Source organism: Oryctolagus cuniculus, chromosome 2 (assembly GCF_964237555.1).
Source record: "Oryctolagus cuniculus chromosome 2, mOryCun1.1, whole genome shotgun sequence".
NCBI classification, from domain to species: Eukaryota; Metazoa; Chordata; class Mammalia; order Lagomorpha; family Leporidae; genus Oryctolagus; species Oryctolagus cuniculus.
Genome location: NC_091433.1, coordinates 170,369,437 through 170,390,342, shown reverse-complemented (window position 1 = coordinate 170,390,342; position 20,906 = coordinate 170,369,437). Strand labels below are relative to the sequence as shown.

Genomic DNA, 20,906 nt, shown 5'->3' with positions numbered 1-20,906 from the left:
CAGTTGGACCATTTTCTGCTTTCTCAGGTGCATTAGGAGGGAGCTGGATCAGAAGTAGAGAAGCAGGGCCTCAGCTGTGCTCCTATGAGATGCTGAGCATCGCAGATGGTAGCTTTACCTGCTGTGTCACAATGCCAGCTCCAAAGTGTTACCCTCAGAGCAGCCCACAGTGATAGAAGAATAACACATTTAACATCTTTGAAAAAAAATTTAGAAAGGTTTATTTATTTATTTGAAAGGTAGAATAAGAGAGCTTCCATCTGTTGGTTCACTCCCAAGTAGCCACAATAGCCAGGACAGGGCCAGTCTGAAGCCAGGAGCCAAGAATTACTTCTGGGTTTCCCACATGGGTGGTAGGGGCCGAAGTGTTTTGGCCATCTTCTGCTGCTTTTCCCAGGTGATTAATAGGGAGCTGGATCAGAAGTGCATTAGCTGGTACATAAAGCAGTCCCCATATGGGAAGCCGGCGTCACAGATGGCAGCGTTAGTCAATACACCACAGTGCCAGCTCCAACATTTGATATCTTCTTAAATTCTGGAATTCTTTCCATAGTCTCTCAAAATAGTTCTCTCCTTTTCCCTAAAAATAGAATAATTGAAGTGAATACCAGAATTTTTCAATAGATTCTACACAAGAAAATCAATTGTTTTATTTTTTTTTCTAAAGATTTATTTACTTACTTGATTAGAAGGCAGAGCAACAGAGAGAGAAGGAGAGATACAGAGAAAAGGGGTCTTCCATCTGCTTGTTCCTAAATGGCTGCAGCAGCCAGATCTGGGCCAGGCTGAAGCCAGGAGCATGGAACTCCATCCTGGTGCCAGAAGCCATCCTCCGCTACTTTCCCAAGGTTCAAGAGCAGTAGTAAGCTGCACGGGAAGTGGACCAGCTGGGAATCACTGACACTCTGATATGGGATGCCAGTGGCTGTGTCGCTCCCCCATTCGCAGAGGAACGACACAGGACCCTGCGCTGTTCTTTTGTCTGCTCGGCCCTTCCCGGGTTTGCTGCAGGTCCTTCCTGGGTTGGCTGCCGACCCCTCCACCTCCGTGGAGGGGCGGCTTCCCCTGCCACTTTCCCCACTTCCGCGGGGGAGCGGCACACCGCCGGCCGGCTCTCTCAGGGGCTACTCAGATGTTATCCGGATGTTCCTGGTGCGTGTTGTCTCTCTCCTCCTTTATAGTCCTCTTCTACCAATCCCAACTCTGCTACCCACACGCTGAGCACGCTGCTCTCCTCCAATCAGGAGCAGGATCAGCTCCTGCAGCTCATCAGTCAAGTTGGCGAGAGGCAGCTGCGTAGAAGTTGTTTACTCCCTTTCAGCGCCATATTATGGGAGAGCAGATGCCTAGAATAAGTCTTAATTCCAGTAACTTAGTCTAGTCCGAGTTGCTCCCCACAGGCTGATATTGGCACGTGGCAGCTTAACACGCTGGGCCATAATACCAGTCCCAATATGAGTATTGTTTTAAGATTTGTGCTGCCTGCTTAGTTTCAGTTAAAAGAGATGAGGGTAATTTAAAAAGAAAAATAAATTATTTTTGCTTTTTCTAGTTCCTTTTTTTTTTTAAGGTTTAATTTATTTGAGAGATAGAGTTAGACAGTGAGAGGGAGAGACAGAATGTTCTTCCATCCGCTGGTTCGCTCTTCAAATGGCCACAGTGGCTGGAGCTGGCTGATCCGAAGCCAGCACAGGTGCAAGGAACCAAGTACTTTCCCAGGCCATAGCAGAGAACTGAATCGGAAAAAGAGCAGCTGGGACTAGAACCGGCACTCACCTGGGATGCCAGCACCACAGGTGGAGGATTAACCAACTGTACCGAAGTGTGGGTCCCTCTAGTTCCTTCCTAAAAATTAAATGAGAGGAACCAGTTTTATTATTTTACATTCTAGTTCATGATTTTTCAAAAGCAGATTTTAAAACCATTTTAAAGGGTTTTATGGCAGTATGTAAATCTCCTTTTTAAAACATATTTTTAGAATGCATGTATTTCTTTGTTAGAAATTACAAAGATATTTGAGAGCATGTAATTAATGTTTAGTGAGGAAGAAAATAAAATGCACAGTAAGAAAGAAAGAAATAGTATGTAGAAATGTGTTTAAAAATTGCTCTGTGTTTGGAGGGGAAATAGTTCCTTCTCTGATAAGATTTTCTTCCATCCACATTTTGGCAGGTATTTTGTATTTAGTGTATTTAAGCCTGTCATTTTATTAAAAATAAAGGAATAGTGCATGTGTTGAAAAGTTTAATTGTCCTAATCTGTAGATAAATCCAAAGTCACAGTGTGTATGATTTTTCTTTTAGGGCTCTCTTGCTACCTGCCAGTTATCGGAACCATTATTGTGGTTCATTTTAAGAGTGCTGGATACTAGTGATGCGTTAAAAGCATTCCACGATATGGGTAAGATAAAAGTCTGAAAATGGCATTTGAGTGTAATCAATGATACTGTGTTATATTCTCACGTTTTTAGTCTTATGTATACGTCAGATCATCTCTACTAAGAATAGTTTTTTCATTCAGTATTCTTTGTACATTTAGGTGGTGTTCAACTAATTTGTAACAACATGGTTACTAGTACAAGGGCCATTGTGAACACTGCAAGAAGTATGGTATCAACTATTATGAAATTTCTTGATTCTGGCCCAAATAAAGCTGTTGACAGCACTTTAAAAACAAGAATCCTGGCTTCTGAGCCTGATAATGCAGAAGGAATCCATAACTTTGCACCTCTGGGTAAGCACAGTTTTACTAAATCTTACTGGTATTAATTTTATTTAGTTTCTTTGTTAGCTTGATGCAGAATTAGTTGTTGAGGTAAGTTGATTATGTTTTACTATCAGTGTGTTAATTATCATTGATTTTTTTTTTTTTTTTTGGACAGGCAGAGTGGATAGTGAGAGAGACAGACAGAGAGAAAGGTCTTCCTTTGCCGTTGGTTCACCCTCCAATGGCCGCCACAGCTGGCGCGCTGCAGCCAGCGCACCGTGCTGATCCGAAGGCAGGAGCCAGGTGCTTCCCCTCGTCTCCCATAGGGTGCAGGGCCCAAGCACTTGGGCCATCATCCACTGCCTTCCCGGCCACAGCAGAGAGCTGGCCTGGAATAGGAGCAACCGGGAAAGAATCCGGCACCCCGACCCGAACTAGAACCCGGTGTACCAGCGCCGCTAGGTGGAGGATTAGCCTATTGAGCCACAGCGCCGGCCAATTATCAGTGATTTTTAAAAAAGGTAGTGGATGTCAAAACATTTTGCTGATCAGAAGGACAATTTAAACTGATAGCAAGAAAGTCTTATTTCTGAGGTTATATAGAGGCACAGTTTATGAGACTTAAAGTTTCTTGGGTCCATTTTTCTTTTGATAGATGACAAAGTTGAAAGAACTTCTGCCTTCTTAGGTGGTACTTTCTTTAAAGTTTTGATTTTAGATATTCACTCCTTTATCCAGTCCATGTACTTTCTTTTTGTATTTTTCTTTTCATGTTTCCAGTTTATAAACATTTCCATTTGAGAGTACAGATGACTGTTTTCAAGGTGCAGGATTTATTGGACATTACTTTTTACTGAAATTCATTTGAGAATCACTGTGCTAGATTTGTAGTCACTATTTTAGTTTCATTTGTCATACGAGAATAAAGAAATCGGACAGCAGTTATTGAATTCAACACCTTGCCAGTTGATTAGATTTTCTGATGTTTTGGAGACATGATGGTTAGGGTTTTAATAGCATCAAATGTGTATGTTTTTAGCTGACCTTTCTAGTTTAATTGTTATGATTTGAATAGTTGTCAATGTTGTGTTGCATCGTTTGGGGACAGTTTATTATTTCATTTAAAATATTTTCCACAGGTACAATCACATCCAGCAGTCCTACCGCTCAACCTGCAGAAGTGCTTTTGCAGGCTACTCCACCCCATAGACGAGCTCGCTCTGCTGCTTGGTCCTACATCTTTCTGCCAGAGGAAGCATGGTGTGATCTCACCATTCACTTGCCTGCAGCAGTGCTTCTTAAAGAGATACATATCCAACCTCACTTGGCATCCCTTGCAAGTAAGTGTATTTTACAAAGCATCATGGCCGAGCGTATGGCTGCGTGCGCGTGTGCGTTCCAGTGGTGCATGCTGGGAAAGATGCTGAGGAAGATTATCCATATGATTGTGAAGACCTTTCTGCACAGAAATGAGGGATATGAAAAGAACCAAATACTAGGGTTTTTTGTAGATGATTTTACTTTCAGAGTGCGAGGTATATCTAGTTACCTTTATGAACGTCGAAACGTGAAAAGAGAGTTGTGATGGCAAAAAAGAAAGAGCCTCGTCCCCCATCCTATACTATCAGTGCAGTAGGACTGTCTCGGACTGAAAAAAACTAAAGTAACTGTGGAGTTGGGAAGTTGTGTTTGTGCAATAGATTTGTACATTCAGAAGCAGATAAATATTATCCAGTGCATACTTCTGTGCTTAGCATTGTTGACTTTGGAGGATGAGTGGTAAACAATGATCAGTTTTTGTACTGGGGCGACAGTAACAAAGTGGTGAACATGGAGTGGAATGCAAAATTCATGTCATTGAATAGGCAGAGTTCATTGATTAGCAAACTTTCTTGCCTCCTTGGAGTACAAATTTGCAACCATATATAAAATTTGCAGCTTCCTCCAAATTGCAGTCAGCAGAAAAACTAATGTACATTTGCACTGATCAGCTAGGCTTGGAGCAAGACTTTGAGTGGAAGAAAATGCCTGAAGGGAAGCTCAATGTAGGTGAATTTTTACTGTGCATTGATGTAAGTCAGGGATACAATAGGACATTTGATGATCAACTTAAATTTGTGAATAACGTTTTTGTCAAGCTATCAAAGTAAAAAGAAAACCTGTAATAACAGAAGCAACGAAAATGTGATGAATGCGTGGATCATTACCTTTGAGAAATTCGGGCATTTGCTTTGAACAGAACGAAGCTTCTTTTAGTGGAAACATTAGTACGATTTAATATCAACATCGAGACGTGTTTTACGGCACTGGTATAAATGCTGGATAAACCTCGTGCAAGCCTAAAATTATTCCCTATCTGGAAGCTTATAAAACACAAAGACAGCTTGTTGTCAGAGCAACAGATAAGTTTGAAAAACTTGTGCAAACTGTTAGAGATTATCATGCGACTTGGAAAACTGTTAGTAATAAATTAAAAATCATCCTGATTATGAGGACTACATCAACTTAGAGGGAATGAGGAAGGCCAGGAATACATTCTCAAAACATACAGAAAAACTTAAAAAGAGCATATAAGGAAAAGGAGAGAAGAATATATAAGTACTTTACCAAGAGCTTTTAATACTCTTTGGCCAAATCTAGAAGAAAACCAGCATTTATATTGGCCAGAAGCTAGAAGTTAATGGAAAAGAGACTACCAGTTGGTCTCAATAGTTGCAATATTTTGAATATTTGGGTGCTATTTCAAAAGTTACAATATTTTGTAGTATAGTACTACAGTTTTTAAAAATTGTGTGATTAATTTGATGTTTATTCATTGAATATATTTTATTGTGACTTTATAAAATAAGTAATTCAAAGTTTTTAGGAAGTGTAGATTAGGTGGAGCAGGAACCTCCTTCTAGTATTCACAAAGTTAAATGCTATTTTATTATTGAGCTTTCTTAGTTACTTTTCAATATAATTTTGCAATATTATGTTTCAGAAAGATTTTATTTATTTGAGAAGTAGAGTTATAGACAGAGAGAAGGAGAGACAGAAAAAAAGCTCATCCGCTGGTTCGCTCCCCAAATGGCGGCAACGGCCAGAGCTGGAACGATCCGATGCCAGGAGCTTCTTCTGGGTCTCCCACATGGGTGCAGGGGCCCAAGGACTTGGGCCATCTTCCACTGCTTTCCCAGGCCACAGCAGAGAGCTGGATCAGAAGAAGAGCAGCCGGGACATGAACCAGAAATGAGGGATATGCAAAGAACCAAATACTGGGTTTTTTTTTTTTTAGATGATTTTACTTTCAGAGTGCGAGGTATATCTAGTTACCTTTATGAATGTCGAAACATGAAAAGAGAGTTGTGATGGCAAAAAAGAAAGAGCCTCGTCCCCCATCCTGTACTATCAGTGTAGTGCCTATATGGGATGCCGATGCTGCACGTAGAGTCTTGGCCTATTATGCCATGGCACCGGCCCCTGTAAAATACTAAAATTGTTACGTTGATGTTCATTGATTGATTGCTATCATATGTCACTCAAATGCGTGAAAAACGGGGTAATTTTATAGATTTCCTGTTTGTTTGGAAGAATAAACTTTTCTCCTCATTTACAAAATTAGACTTCTTATGTCCTAATTGGTTTTTTAATCTAGAATACTTGAATAAAAACAGGTGAAACAGATGGAATTAATACTAAGGCAGAAGGAAAATATAGTAGTGTAACAGTGCTTCAGCTGGTCAAAATATAACTATAATTAAAGGGCAAATTTAAGTTAAGATAAGACTTAGGGAAGAATCGTAAATGAGAGATTGCTTTTATTTGGGTCAGAGAAGTGATTCATAGATATGGTGGCTTTTGAAGTACGACTAGAATTCGCACATGTGAAGTGATAGGAAGCATGTGACAAAGGGATTCTGTTTTATAGGTTTAGATAATTCAGTACTTAAGTGTGTTTAATTGTCGCTCCCCCACTCGCGGAGGAACGACACCGCTGTTTTCTTTCCCCGGTCCTTCCCGGATTTGCTGCCACTCCTCCAGCGAGCTCTCCGACCGACTCTCTCAGGGCCCCGCATGTTGTCTCTCTCCCCCTTTTATAGTCCTCTCCCACCAATCCGTGCTCCGCTGCCCGCGTGCTGAGCACGCCGCTTTCTTCCAATCAGAGGTTGGATCAGGAATCAGCTAATTGATGAAACAGCTGTGTAAGATTTGTTTACTCCCTCTCAGCGCCATACGGTGGGAGATCAGACGCATAGCGTTAGTTTCAGTCCACAGTGTCAGTACTTATTTGTCTCTCGGGCGCCCAGCCGTGTTGTGGGAGACAGACCCTGCTCCCCACATTTAATAACAGTTTTTTACATCTGGATAAGAGTAGAAATTGAAGATGATGTATTCCAGTGGAAAAAATGTAGGACTTAAAATCAAACATGGAATTGAATGTAAGATATACCATTTATTCTTATGGGAATTGGATTACTTAATGTTTTCTACTATCTGCTCATATAAAGTGTGGAAAGTTGAAAAGGAAGATTAAGGGAAGGGACTTACCCAATTCTCATTATAAACTTGGCATGTAATGGACTTACTGTAAAAGTTATGTCACTCAAAATAAAACCAAATTTCATTGGCCATTTTTGTTGATAAAGAAGTTTATTACATAGGTTTCTATGTTATCCTAGGAAGAAACTGTTTTTCCTTAGTAGCTGCCAGTTGTTACTTTATTAAGATTCTTACCTTTTAACAAGAATTAATGTTAAGGAAATCTTGTATTGACTCAGTTTTGAAGAGGAAACAGAATAGAGTTGGAACAGTTTTAAAACTCAGCTGTGAGTGTAAACTCAATATTTAAAATCATTGCAATATATTTGTTATTGAGTTGGTACAAAATCATTTTTCTTTCTCAAATTATTTAAAACAATAAAACCCCAGCATATTTAATGTAGTCACATGTTGCTTGTGATGATTATGAGTAAAGTAGAAATGATGAAGTAATCACCTCTTTGACTTATTTTCCTTCTCATGGGAAGCACAGCTACATGTAGATTGTGTATTTTCTCTTTTTTCTGAAAAGAATATTTTCAATTTTTGTTATTGTGGATCAGATATTAAAATTAATTATGATGAAAGTCACAAAGTGTGATTTGGTCTAGAAATTTTCATTTTATTAAGTTCATAATGAATAAAACCAAAGCTGCTGATTTACTAGTGTTTTTATTAGACTGAGAATTCTAGTTGACTTTTTCTTTTGTGATCTTTCTCTTCTCTTCCTGTAGCCTGCCCATCCTCAGTGTCTGTTGAAGTAAGTGCAGATGGGGTAAATATGCTACCCTTGTCTACGCCTGTTGTCACAAGTGGTCTCACCTACATAAAAATTCAGCTTGTAAAAGCTGAAGTGGCTTCTGCCGTCTGTCTTAGACTGCACCGTCCTCGAGATGCCAGTACATTGGGCCTTTCACAGATCAAGTTGTTGGGCCTTACTGCCTTTGGTACCACTTCTTCAGCAACAGTTAATAACCCCTTCCTTCCGTCTGAAGATCAGGTATCCAAAACAAGGTAGGTCTTCTCATTTGTAAAAATGACTTTCCATACTTTGAAGTTCCTCACTTGGTTTGTTTCTTTTTTAGGGCTTGGGGTGTTTTTTGTTTTTGTAGATGTCTATATAACATCAAAATTTTATTTATTAGATATGATAGAGATAATAATTTGGGGGAAGCATAACCCTGAATCTGACTACAATTAAAATGTGTGTGTGTTACATCTCTGAGATTATCCACACTGGTGTGTTTGTATGTTGTAGTTTTTGGATTCACCATCTGTTATAGTGAGCCTTAGAAACAGGGACCTTGTCTTAAGTGGTAATGCCTAAGGACCAGTTACCACAAGGGTTGTGTTTGGGCCAAATAGGACCTGAACATATCCTTTAATCAACATTCTCCTGATAAATTTTTGATGTTTAAAATTTTTATTATTTAGTGTTTTGCCTTATAACAAAATTTACAGTTTTTTTTGTATTCTCAAGGTGTCAGGACTTCACATTTTTTAAATCCGTGATCCTTATCAGTTGATACTAATATGAATATGTATCTATTTAAATATAAAGATTTCTTGGCTAATTTTTTTTAATAGAGCAAGCATAGAGCTTTCGAATACTTTGAATACTTGTACTTATATTTGAGATATTGTAGGGCAAACTTTGCATTAATATTTTATTTTTGTAGCATTCTTAAGCAAGTTGTATTATATTGGTTGGTGCTATTTATGAAACACAATATGTTATTCTTCAAAAAGTTGTTTTTCACCCCTGAAATAATTTGGATTAGTTATCTTGACCATGCAAGTCATTTTTTCTTCTGTATTTCAGCATTGGATGGTTACGGTTATTACATCATTGCCTTACTCACATAAGTGATCTGGAAGGAATGATGGCCAGTGCAGCTGCACCTACTGCTAATCTGCTACAGACTTGTGCTGCCTTACTGATGTCACCGTACTGTGGAATGCATTCACCCAACATTGAAGTTGTGCTCGTCAAAATTGGGCTGCAGTCCACTAGAATTGGCTTGAAGCTTATAGACATTCTCTTGAGAAATTGTGCTGCATCAGGCAGTGATCCTACAGGTGATGATTACACTTGGTATTTTAATTTTTTTGTGTAAGGGCACGTCAGAAAGTCTGTGGAAAAAGAGTATTAAAACATAATGTATTTTGGTGCAAAACAGTTTTGAAATGCATGCTTTGAAGTATATACACAGAATAATGGTGGATAGACTAAGTGATATTTGTGATTAACTAATTCCAAAATTAATTTCTAATTGAGTTTGAGTTTGTTTTTTCTTGTTGTTGAAATTTATAAAATGTTTTTAGTGAATGACCTAAAAAGTCAATAAAGAAAGCCTTCCTGTCCTGTGTTTGCTGACTTAGCAAACTTGTTCTTTTGATCCTTTGCAAGATTTGAATAGCCCTTTACTTTTTGGAAGACTGAATGGACTCTCTTCTGACTCTACAATAGATATTCTTTACCAGCTTGGAACAACTCAGGATCCTGGAACAAAAGACAGGTATCTGATAACTCTGCATGTCATTAATGCACACCCATGCACAGAAAATGCTGAAAGGAATAGGGGTAGGGGAAGGGTGGCACTTGGGAAGTATGTGTGTTGAGGCTACATTGTGTTGTCAGAACGAATGCTTAGGGTCCTGGTTTGTAATACTAGCCTTCATGAATGAAAAGCATGATGAATAATTAGCGCCAGGTCACTGATTTACATTGTATAGATTTGCTGTGAGGTCGAGGAAATTTAAGGAAAGAGTGAGTTTGTTGAGATGTATATTCTACAGTTCTAGATTTGAATATTTTTTGTTATATATGAGGTAAGGAACTGGTGCTTACTTACTGAGTCATTTGTGTTGTCTCAAACCTTTTGATCAGTTAAAATCAGTAAGGTTATTGGAAAAAATTTGATCCACTATGTCAATGTTGCTTGTAAATTTCTTTTCCCTCCTATTTAAGATTAAAATGATCAAGAAAAATTAGTATATTAACCTCATAATTTTTTCTTTGCTTACTTGCAAAGATGGTATTAAATTGTATCAAGTGTGGGTTGTATTGTAATTGGTTATTTGAATTAATGTTCTTCTTTTAAGAATTCAGGCCTTGTTAAAATGGGTCAGTGATTCTGCAAAAGTGGCTGCTATGAAGAGAAGTGGCAGGATGAACTACATGTGCCCTAATTATTCAGCAATAGAGTATGGTCTTCTGATGCCATCTCCTTCGCATTTACATTGTGTAGCAGCGATTCTGTGGCACAGTTATGAACTGCTTGTAGAGTATGATTTACCAGCCTTGCTAGACAGAGAGCTCTTTGAGTAAGTATGCTTGCATAACACCTTTTTCCCCAGTACTAGATCACTTTAGGCTTTCACTTGATGAAAGAGTGTTTTGTTTTCTAATTTGAATAAAAATAATATTTTCACATATACTTTTGAAATGAGATGTCACACAAATTGAATGAGTTTATCTTCATATTTTCAGATGATATATTAGTGGTGCTGCCTACTTTTCTTAAAAATCAGAATGCTTTATATAAGTGTTCCTACAATGCATAGTGTTTATTGTTATTTACAAATTTACCAACTAGATTTCTTTTGTGGATGTATAACTACACACACTATTTTATTGATATTCTTTTTGACAAGTAGTTTTAATTCATTCACATTTCTTCACTGTATTCAGTTGAGGCTTTGCTGAACTTATTACTTGGTAACTGGCAAGGCGATAGCAGATAAGGTAGGTTTTTTGTCCTCTAGTCTGTCATCTTAGTTGAGCAAACAATTTATTAGTGACCTTCATCACAGGTTTTTGATTTACAAACAATTTAATCTGTCAATCATGCCAAATTTAACATAAAGATTTCTTTAGTGTAATTTTTTTAAGGCACACAAATAGTGGTAGAGCCAGAGAGTAGAACCATTTTATAATCAATCACTTGCTTTTCCATAGTCATTTCAGAAGTGTGACTTAACTTTCCATCTGCCTAAATTCTGGCATAATTTATATAGCATAAACAGTTTTTTGAAATCCTACATTACAATGTCTTTCTATTATCAAATAAAGTATAATTTTATTCTGAGTATAGATTGATTTATCATAGAAATACTTGAAGCAATGAGTTCTTTCTCAACCTAAAGAAAATGACATGCTATCTCTCTCTCTTTTTTTTTTTTTTTTTTTTTTAGGTTGCTTTTTAATTGGTCCATGTCTCTTCCCTGCAACATGGTTTTGAAGAAAGCTGTTGACAGTCTGCTTTGCTCCATGTGTCACATCCACCCCAGCTACTTTTCTTTGCTCATGGGCTGGATGGGCATCACACCTCCTCCAGTGCAGTGTCACAACAGACTTTCCATGACAGACGATAGCAAAAAGCAGGATCTCAGTTCATCTCTAACAGATGACTCTAAAAATGCTCAAGCACCATTGACGCTAACTGAATCGCATTTGGCGACCCTTGCTTCCTCTTCTCAGTCTCCAGAAGCTATCAAACAGCTACTAGACTCAGGTTTGCCTTCTTTACTTGTGAGGAGTCTGGCTAGTTTCTGCTTCAGCCACATTTCTTACTCAGAAAACATCGCCCAGTCAATAGATGTTTCCCAGGACAAACTCAGGCGGCATCACGTTCCACAGCAGTGCAGTAAGATGCCCATCACAGCTGACCTGGTCGCTCCTGTTCTGAGGTTTTTGACAGAAGTTGGCAATAGCCATATAATGAAAGATTGGCTTGGAGGGTCTGAAGTCAATCCCCTCTGGACAGCACTTCTGTTTTTATTGTGCCACCCTGGCTCGGCTTCTGGAGCTCATAATTTAGGTGCGCAACAGACCAGTGTAAGATCAACCTCCCTTTCTTCAGCTGCTACCACAGGGTTGACTACTCAACAACGGACAGCAATCGAGAATGCAACTGTTGCATTCTTTCTCCAGTGCATCTCATGCCACCCTAATAATCAAAAGCTGATGGCACAGGTAAGAGAAGGAAAGCTATCTTATGTTTCAGATAGCTTATTGTAATATGCTTTCTCATAGCATATGGAATTAGGTAATTGGGAGCCATGTATTAAGGGTAGATGTTTTGCCGGCGCCATGGCTCACTAGGCTAATCCTCCACCTTGCAGCGCCAGCACACCAGGTTCTAGTCCCGGTCGGGGCGCCGGATTCTGTCCCGGTTGTCCCTCTTCCACGCCAGCTCTCTGCAATGACCTGGGAGTGCAGTGGAGGATGGCCCAAGTGCTTGGGCCCTGCACCCCATGGGAGACCAGGAGAAGCACCTGGCTCCTGGCTTCAGATCAGCACAATGCGCCGGCCGCGGCGGCCATTGGAGGGTGAACCAACGGCAAAAGGAAGACCTCTCTCTCTGTTTCTCTCTCTCTCACTGTCCACTCTGCCTGTCAAAAAATAAAAAAAAGGGTAGATGTTGTAACTATCTGAGTTTAATTCATAATTAAAGTACTGATCCTGCCTAACTCCCTTCTTCTGAATTTGCTGTCATATAAATCAATTTTTTTTTTATGATGAGACGATTGGCAAATTGATGGGAGTTCTGGCTATAGGTCATATACCCTCCTTTTTAAAAACTTTCCAGTAAGGGCTGGTGCTGTGGTGTAGTAGGTTAAACCTCCACCTGCGGCACTGGTATCCTATATGGGCACGATTTCGAGTCCTGGTTGCTCTACTTCTGATCCAGCTCTTTGCTATGGCCTGGAAAAGCTGCAGAAGATGGCCCAAGTCCTTTCACTATATGTGAAAGATGATTGATTTTATTAAACCTATGTGCCCCAAAATCTTTTGGGAGTTGGTCTAGATTATTTTTGCCAGTTAATTGCTATTTTGTGGCTCTCGTTATTCTGGTCAAGTTGTTTAAACTATGAAGTAGGATTCTTTTTTTTAATAAGGTTGAGTACTTTGATGCATATAAAGAATCTCCCATATAGAATCTGAGATGCTATATTGGTAATCGCCTTCTCAACCCTGCCTCTTTAATTAATAGTCTATATCCTGGCCAAAAATATTAGTATATATAAATATAGTTAGCACTTTTATAAAATACTGAATAATTTAACTTCATTAAGAAGAAGAAAGGGGCCAGTGTTGTGGTGCACTGGAGGCGATGGAGGTATCCCATATGAGCACAAGTTTGAGTCCCTACTACTCTACTTCTGATCCAGCTCCTTGATAGTTCCCTTGGGAAAGCTGCAGGAAGGTGATTAAAGTACTTGGGTCCCTGCCACCCATGTGGGAGACCCAGATGGATTTCATGCTCCTGGCTTTGGCCTGGCCTGGTCCCAGTGGTTGCAGTCATCTGGAAAGTGAATCAGTAGATGGAAGAGCTCTGTCTGTCCCTCTCTCTGTAACTCTAGCATTCAAATAAACTAATTAATTAAAGAAAAGAGCACAATACTTTATGATAATTAATGGGAAAATGTGCTTAATATATTAAATATGCATACTTTTATAAGGGACTGCTTAAATTACTAACTTGAACCATGGACATGATTATGGATATTTCAGGATTTGATTTGTGCTTTTGTGTAGCCTGAATTCTTTTTTTTTTTTTTTTCTCTTTTGTAAGGCAGAGTCAAAGTGAGGAGGAGGGACAGAGAGATATCTTCCATCTGCTAACTCACTCTCCAAATGGCGGCAATGGCTGTGGCTGGGCCAGGCTGAAGCCAGGAGCCCGGAGCCTGTAACCTCCTCTGGGTTTCCCACATGGGTGCAGGGGTCCAAACACTTGGGCCATCTTCTGCTGCTTTCCCAGACACATTAGCAGGGAGGTGCATTGGAAGTGGAGTAGCTGGGTCTCCAACTGGTGCCTTTCTGGGATGCTGGCATCACAGGTGGAGGTTTAACCTGCTATGCTACAGTGCCAGACCTGTAGACTGCATTCTTTGTGTCCTGTTGTCTTCTGGCCTAATCGTCATCTCTCAGTTTCTGAGACTTTGCTTTATATTTTTAGTGTATCTTTTCTGTTAAGTTTTGTTGCTTTGCAGCTGCATTGGTATTGACTAAAGTTAAAAATAAATTGGTTATATTAGGTATTCATTATGTGAAGAGCTTTAAGTAGTAGTTTCTTTTTAACCACAGAAATGTTTATGATGCTTTTAACCTTTAGTCTGCTTTTGTAGTCATATACTTTAAAGTAGAATAATTTGTTCTTTAGTTTTTGATTTGATATATTAAAATATATTTATCCACAATCCTTAATTTCCATTTACTCCTCAAAATAAGAAAGCTACAGACAAATACTGCATTTAAGTTTTTGAATCTCTTGCCTTGTCAGGTTCTTTGTGAACTATTTCAGACAGCTCCTCAGCGAGGGAACCTTCCAACATCTGGGAACATTTCAGGGTTTATCCGCAGATTGTTTTTACAGTTGATGCTAGAAGATGAGAAAGTGACAATGTTTCTTCAGTCTCCCTGCCCGGTGAGTATTTCACACTTACTGGTCATCTGCTGTGTGTAAATATGAGTGTATTTTATAATTTTGTGTGAAAGCTTGCTGTTATCTCTGTATTATTCTAATTTCTAACAAACCAGAACAGTCTTTATACATAGTGACAGGGCTTGCAAATCTCCTTAGGATAACTTTCCATTTCTGCCCATGCACAGAATAACAGGAATTTTACTTTAGCTCAGGAAGCATGATTTGATGAGGTGGAAAAATGACAGGATTTTAAATATGTTACCACAAATGTACAAGTTGACCATCTAAAACATCATGTGGTAAACATGCCTCATTTAAAAAAATATGTAAAATAAAACTATATAAAAGAAATAAGTAAAATAAAACTGTTTTGAGTGCTTCATTGAATTTTCATTCTTTTGTGCTTTTGAAGTTGTTTCATGTTGAGATATATTCCAAAGATCACTTCTTGATTATTTTTCCTTTTTTTAGCTGTACAAAGGTAGAATTAATGCCACTAGCCATGTCATCCAGCATCCAATGTATGGAGCAGGCCACAAGTTCCGCACTCTTCATTTGCCAGTCTCAACAACATTATCAGATGTCCTTGACAGAGTGTCAGGCAAGTCAGATTTAAGTATTTTTGTTGAACTTTATTGTAGATGTAAGCTTATTTTGTTGGTTTTATAACCTTATTTTATTATATGTGCATACTCTAAAATCTCTCAATGACTAGAAAATGTTAAGATGTCATCATTATTTGAAGAAGTAAGAAGATAACCAAGTAGATAAAATGTTCAAAACACTCAGGCATCTGTAGTCCTTTGACATGATGTGTATTATGCATAGTATTGACAAAATAGCAGGTAAAAATGTGGACAAGCCACTGATAGAAGTTTGATATGATAATGTTTCCTTAAATGTGACCCGTTACTTTTAATTAGTTTTGTTGCATTTAAGACCTGCTTTTAAGCTTTGTTGGGTAGAATATGAGCAGCTTTTACAAAGCAAAAGACACTGTGATAATGCTTGTTTTATATAAACCCATGTTGTCCAGTTCAGTGATTGTTGAGCACATAAAATGTAGCTGATAAATCTAAGAACTACATTTTTAATTTTAATGAATTTAACTTTAAATAGATAATTATGAGTAGGAATAAGATGCAGATTTGAAAATGCAGGTGTAGGGCTACCTGGGCTCCACTGTTGAGGCTGTACCCTTCTGACTTCTCTGCTGAGAATTCACTGGACATTGAGAACACAAAATATTCACACCCCCATTCAGACCTTGGGTTCTTCCCCTTGCTACTTTCGGGTGGTGCTTTCCCTGACATGTGATCATTGCCTCTTCTCTTTATACTTACCAGTATACATTGAAGAATTAAAGGAGACCCTCTGCAGATGCCTAAAGCTTTCTATTCTGGAATTTCTCCATCCTAGAAATGCACACTGTAACTGTAGCCAACTGCCTTTGTCTCCTGCATTCCCAGCTCTATACTCTCAACATAGCAGTGACGCTGGGACTGGGTTGAGCTGTGGCCCTGGAAATTGCAGACAGTAAGAAAGAACAATCCTTGTGCTCACCACATTTATTTTCATGTCCTAGGCATCACTGGCCCACCCTACCTGATGCCCGTTTTCAGAAAACTGCTTCATGTATTTTGTTTTTTTTTTCTAAAGTTTTATTTATTTTTATTTGAAAGTCAGAATTACAGAGAGAAGAGAGGCAGAGAGAGAGAGGTCTTCCATCCGATGGTTCACTCCCCAATTGGCCTCAGCGGCCAGAGCTGTGCCAATCTGAAGCTAAGAGCCAGGAGATTCCTCTGGGTCTCCCATGTGGGTGCAGGGGCCCAAGGCCTTGGGCCATCTTCCACTGCTTTCCCAGGCCACAGCAGAGAGCTGGATTGGAAGAGGAGCAGCTGGTACTAGAACCGGCGACCATATGGGATGCCGGTGCTTCATGCCAGGGCGTTTACCTGCTGTGCCACAGCACTGGCCCCTCATATATTTTCATAATTATTAGTTACTTCAGGTGAGAGTGCAAACCTAGTCATAATTACTCCATCTTGATCTTGGCCAGAAGTGGATTGTGGAACACAGCAGTTTGTTTTTTTGTTTTTTTTTGTTTTTTGTTTTTTTTTTAAGATTTATTTATTTTACTTGAAAGTCACAGTTACACAGAGAGAGAAGATGAGGCAGAGAGAGAGAGGTCTGTGTTCCATCCGCTGATTCACTTTCCAGATGGCCACAAGGGCCAGAGCTGTGCCAATCTGAAGCCAGGGGCTTCTTCCAGGTCTCCCACGTGGGTGCAGAAGCCCAAGGACTTGGGCCATCTTCTACTGCTTTCCCAGGCCATAGCAGAGAGCTGGATGGGAAGTGGAGCAGCCAGGCCTCGAACTGGCACCCATACAGGATGCTGGCACTGCAGGAGGTGGTTTTACGTGCTAAGCCACAGCACTGGCCCCAACACAGCAGTTTTAAATGGGAAATTGAGGAAATTTCTCTTAGTAATACCTTTTAGAATCTGAACGCTATTTACTTTGTGTTTGAGACCCCTGAGAGTATAAATGGGAATCAGTTGAACTTCTCTTTGTGGTATATAAATTCATACCACCTAGTGCTCTTTACAAATTTTTCCCAATTATGCTATCAATGAATTTGTGAAAATTTTTAGTTACTTAAATTTTTTATTCTGGAACTTGGTTTCCTTAGAAAGTAAAATGTATTATTGCATTATGCACTTATAAAACATTTACAAAATTTTCTCAGTTCACAAAAAACTAAATGCAATCACGAGTTAGAAATTGAGATCATAGGTATTTTTTCGGATGCTCAAAAAAGACTATGAAATAGAAGATAGTGGCCGGCGCCGCGGCTCACTAGGCTAATCCTCCACCTTGCGGCGCCAGCACACTGGGTTCTAGTTCCGGTCGGGGCGCCGGATTCTGTCCCGGTTGCCCCTCTTCCACGCCAGCTCTCTGCTGTGGCCCGGGAGTGCAGTGGAGGATGGCCCAAGTGCTTGGGTCCTGCACCCCATGGGAGACCAGGATAAGTACCTGGCTCCTGCCATTGGATCAGTGCAGTGCGCTGGCCGCAGCGTGCCGGCCGCGGCGGCCACTGGAGGGTGAACCAACGGCAAAAGGAAGACCTTTCTGTCTGTCTCTCTCCCTCACTGTCCACTCTTCCTGTCAAAAAAAGAAAAAGAAAAAGAAATAGAAGATAGTACAGAGGTTGTCTTATTTGATTTTCTGAGCCTTTTTAATGACACAAAAATTTATATTTTAATAAATAAATTTTATTTAAAAAATAAATTTTAATCGTGTTAAATTAGAAGAGTTAAAAGAAGATCTTTTTCATTGATAGTAACACAGTGAAAAAAAAATCCCAGTATGAAAACAGTTTATTCATTCTTTAGGTGTCTTAATGACTAAAACACATTGTCATATGATATCCTATTTTTTAATAGCATGCTATGTACAACCAAGTAATGCTTTTCAGAATATAATCCATATCTATGAATACACTTAGTGTTCATTTTGAAAATAGTAATAAACACATTAATTTACTATCTAAGAGTCCTAATTCTAAGTACTAACAGGGAGTTTCTGTTACAGAAATTTATTTTTATTGCTCTCATTTGCAATATAAGTAGGAATTAATATAATGCTTTCAAGCGAGTTCTGAGGATATGTCTCATATTTGCATCTCATATTTTTGAATTATCTTAACTTTTTTCTTTTTTAAGATTTATTTATTTATTTTAAAGGCAGAGATAGAGGGAGAGACAGAGAGAGAGAAACCAGTCATTCTTCCATTCCTCGTTTCTCCCCAGAGATGGCTGCAACAGCCAGGGCTGGATCAGGCTGAAGTTAGGACCTTCTTCCATGTCTCCCACTTGGGTGCAGTTGGGCCATCTTCCGCTGCTTTTCCCAGGTCATTAACAGGGCATTGGTTTGAAGGTGGAGCAGCTGGGACTTAAATTGGCACCCATATGGATGCAGGCATTGCAGGCGGTTGGTTTTGCCTGCTATGTCACCCCTGTCAGTAGCCTTTCTAATGCTGTTTGCTCATTTTGAAAAGGACATTGTATTTTTTAAAAATATTTTATTTATTTATTTATTTATTTGAGAGGTAGAGTTAGACAATGAGAGAGAGAGACAGAAAGGTCTTCCATCCGCTGGTATACCCCTACGTGGACCCAGTGACCAGAGCTGAACTTATCTGAAGCCAGGAGCCAAGAGTTTCTTCCGGGTCTCCCATGTGGGTACAGGGGTGAAAGCACTTGGGCTTCTACTGCTTTCCCAGGCCATAGCAGAGAGCTGGATTGGAAGAAGAGCAGCCCGGACTAGAAACAGCACCCATATGGGATGCTGGCGCCACAGGTGGCGGATTAACCTACTGCACTACAGCATGGGCTCCAGGGATGTTGTTTTTTGATCTCTATGTCGTGAGGACCAGCTTAGAGGTAGATGCTATGTTTAAAAGCAAGTTTTCATGGTAGTGGTTATTCATTTCGTCTGTTGTAAAACATAATACTTTCAGAGATTAGAACTTAAATATCCTGGCTGAAGGACAGTAACAAGTGTATGTTAATGATAGTAGTGAGGATTGGACATCATGGTTTATGTCATAACACTTCTTCTAAATTCCTTTACATCCTGAATATTAGGGATAATATCCTGTTTAATATTTCGCTAAGCTGTTTATTGCTTTCTTTCTAATATTTTGGAAAAGCAGTGTGTTTTAGATGATATTTTCTTACAGATACTCCGAGTATCACAGCTAAACTAATTAGTGAACAAAAAGATGACAAAGAAAAGAAAAACCATGAAGAAAAAGAAAAAGTTAAGGCGGAAAATGGATTTCAGGACAACTATAGTGTTGTTGTTGCTTCTGGTATGGTTTCTAGTTTTTATAATGTTTTTTGGGTTTCTATAAATTGCTTAATTTATAGGAATTTTATTTAAAAAATATTAATGAAAAAGGCAAGCTTTTAATGATGTCAATATTAGATTAATGGTGAGCAAAAACCCATTACTCATTCACAGTAGAATTTATTAAACTTATCTTATAGCCAGAGTTTACCATATTTCATCAGTTCTACAACATGTGTAAATAGTTCAGATTTTCATATGGACTTGATATAGGGTGCTTTTATCACAGGTTGAATCATACTCTGCATAGGTCTAGTAACTGTTAAGGAATTTTTTATCAACTCAAAGTAGAAACAGAATGAAAAACTATTTACTATTTTTAATTTTGTTTATTTTATAAAATTTGAAAATAAAGATAATAAGAAAAAATTGATGAAAAATATGAGTTTTCAGTATTAGATTCCAGAAGAAAATAAAACAACAAGAATAACTGATAATTTTGGAGGGTTATTTCCTTAATATGGGTGTCATGATTTTAGTTTGAACAAGAAAACTCAGCAAAGATTATCTTACTCACTTAGGAGATTTATCTACTAATCTGTTTTACGTTAGAGAAAAATGAACAAAAGATTTCTTACACATTTATACAAACTACTTTCCACTCAGTGGATGATCATCTGTGTTAGAAACCACTGCAGCTAGCAGTATTTTTTTACTTTCTTGGAAAGTAGTTGTAGATTAAAACCAAAATTACTTTATGTGTGTCATGAAAGGCAAATAGAATTGGGAGATTAGGTACTGGATTAGAGCAGACATGTCCCTTTTGGCATTACCTCAGGATGCCTGCTTTATAAAAATATTTCAGAAACAGGCTTTACGTCATGTTAGTGTCCTGGCCTCTGGAATCTTACTGACTGTTTTCTTGTAGGGCTGAAGTCTCAGTCTAAACGTGCTGTGTCTGCTACCCCACCTCGACCACCTTCCAGGCGGGGGAGGACAGTACCTGATAAAATAGGAACTACTTCCTCAGGAGCAGAGACTGCCAACAAAATCATTACTGTCCCAGTATTTCATCTATTTCACAAACTCTTGGCAGGTAATATTCAAAATGCATAAACGTTAAACAAATTTCAATAATCTTCCAGCTAAGTCCATTAGATCTTTATTCTCTAGACTCGGGCTTGACCAGGTGCAGTTAATGAGGAGAATGAGTTAATAAGACTCTCCATACAGTTCCTTCTAAGAGAAATGGGAGAACAAAAAGGGAGTAACCTATTATGATCCTCCTTAATCCTGTCCACTGTATGTTTCCACTTTATTGTAATTTCCTAAATTTGATTGTCCATGTTCCATAAAATGATTGATAAAGTAAATGTTTATAGAGTTGACAGCA

The 20,906-nt window shown here is 38.8% G+C and overlaps 1 protein-coding gene across 22 annotated transcripts in view; it reads left to right on the top strand.

Annotated features, from left to right (window-relative positions):
• The window catches only part of BIRC6 (baculoviral IAP repeat containing 6), a 272,057-nt gene that overhangs the window by 175,368 nt on the left and 75,783 nt on the right, over window positions 1-20,906 (top strand). For all 22 annotated transcript variants that reach the window (XR_011386716.1, XR_007918299.2, XR_011386717.1 and 19 more), the window contains 12 exons: window positions 2,304-2,400; window positions 2,539-2,733; window positions 3,846-4,046; window positions 7,962-8,241; window positions 9,050-9,306; window positions 9,638-9,746; window positions 10,333-10,554; window positions 11,425-12,205; window positions 14,517-14,660; window positions 15,132-15,261; window positions 19,404-19,535; window positions 20,442-20,609. Coding sequence is in view for 19 of the 22 variants with exons in the window: in XM_070069267.1 (XP_069925368.1) it covers window positions 2,304-2,400; window positions 2,539-2,733; window positions 3,846-4,046; window positions 7,962-8,241; window positions 9,050-9,306; window positions 9,638-9,746; window positions 10,333-10,554; window positions 11,425-12,205; window positions 14,517-14,660; window positions 15,132-15,261; window positions 19,404-19,535; window positions 20,442-20,609 (2,716 nt within the window). In the remaining 3 variants the exon portion in view is untranslated. The remainder of the gene's footprint in view (window positions 1-2,303; window positions 2,401-2,538; window positions 2,734-3,845; window positions 4,047-7,961; window positions 8,242-9,049; window positions 9,307-9,637; window positions 9,747-10,332; window positions 10,555-11,424; window positions 12,206-14,516; window positions 14,661-15,131; window positions 15,262-19,403; window positions 19,536-20,441; window positions 20,610-20,906) is intronic.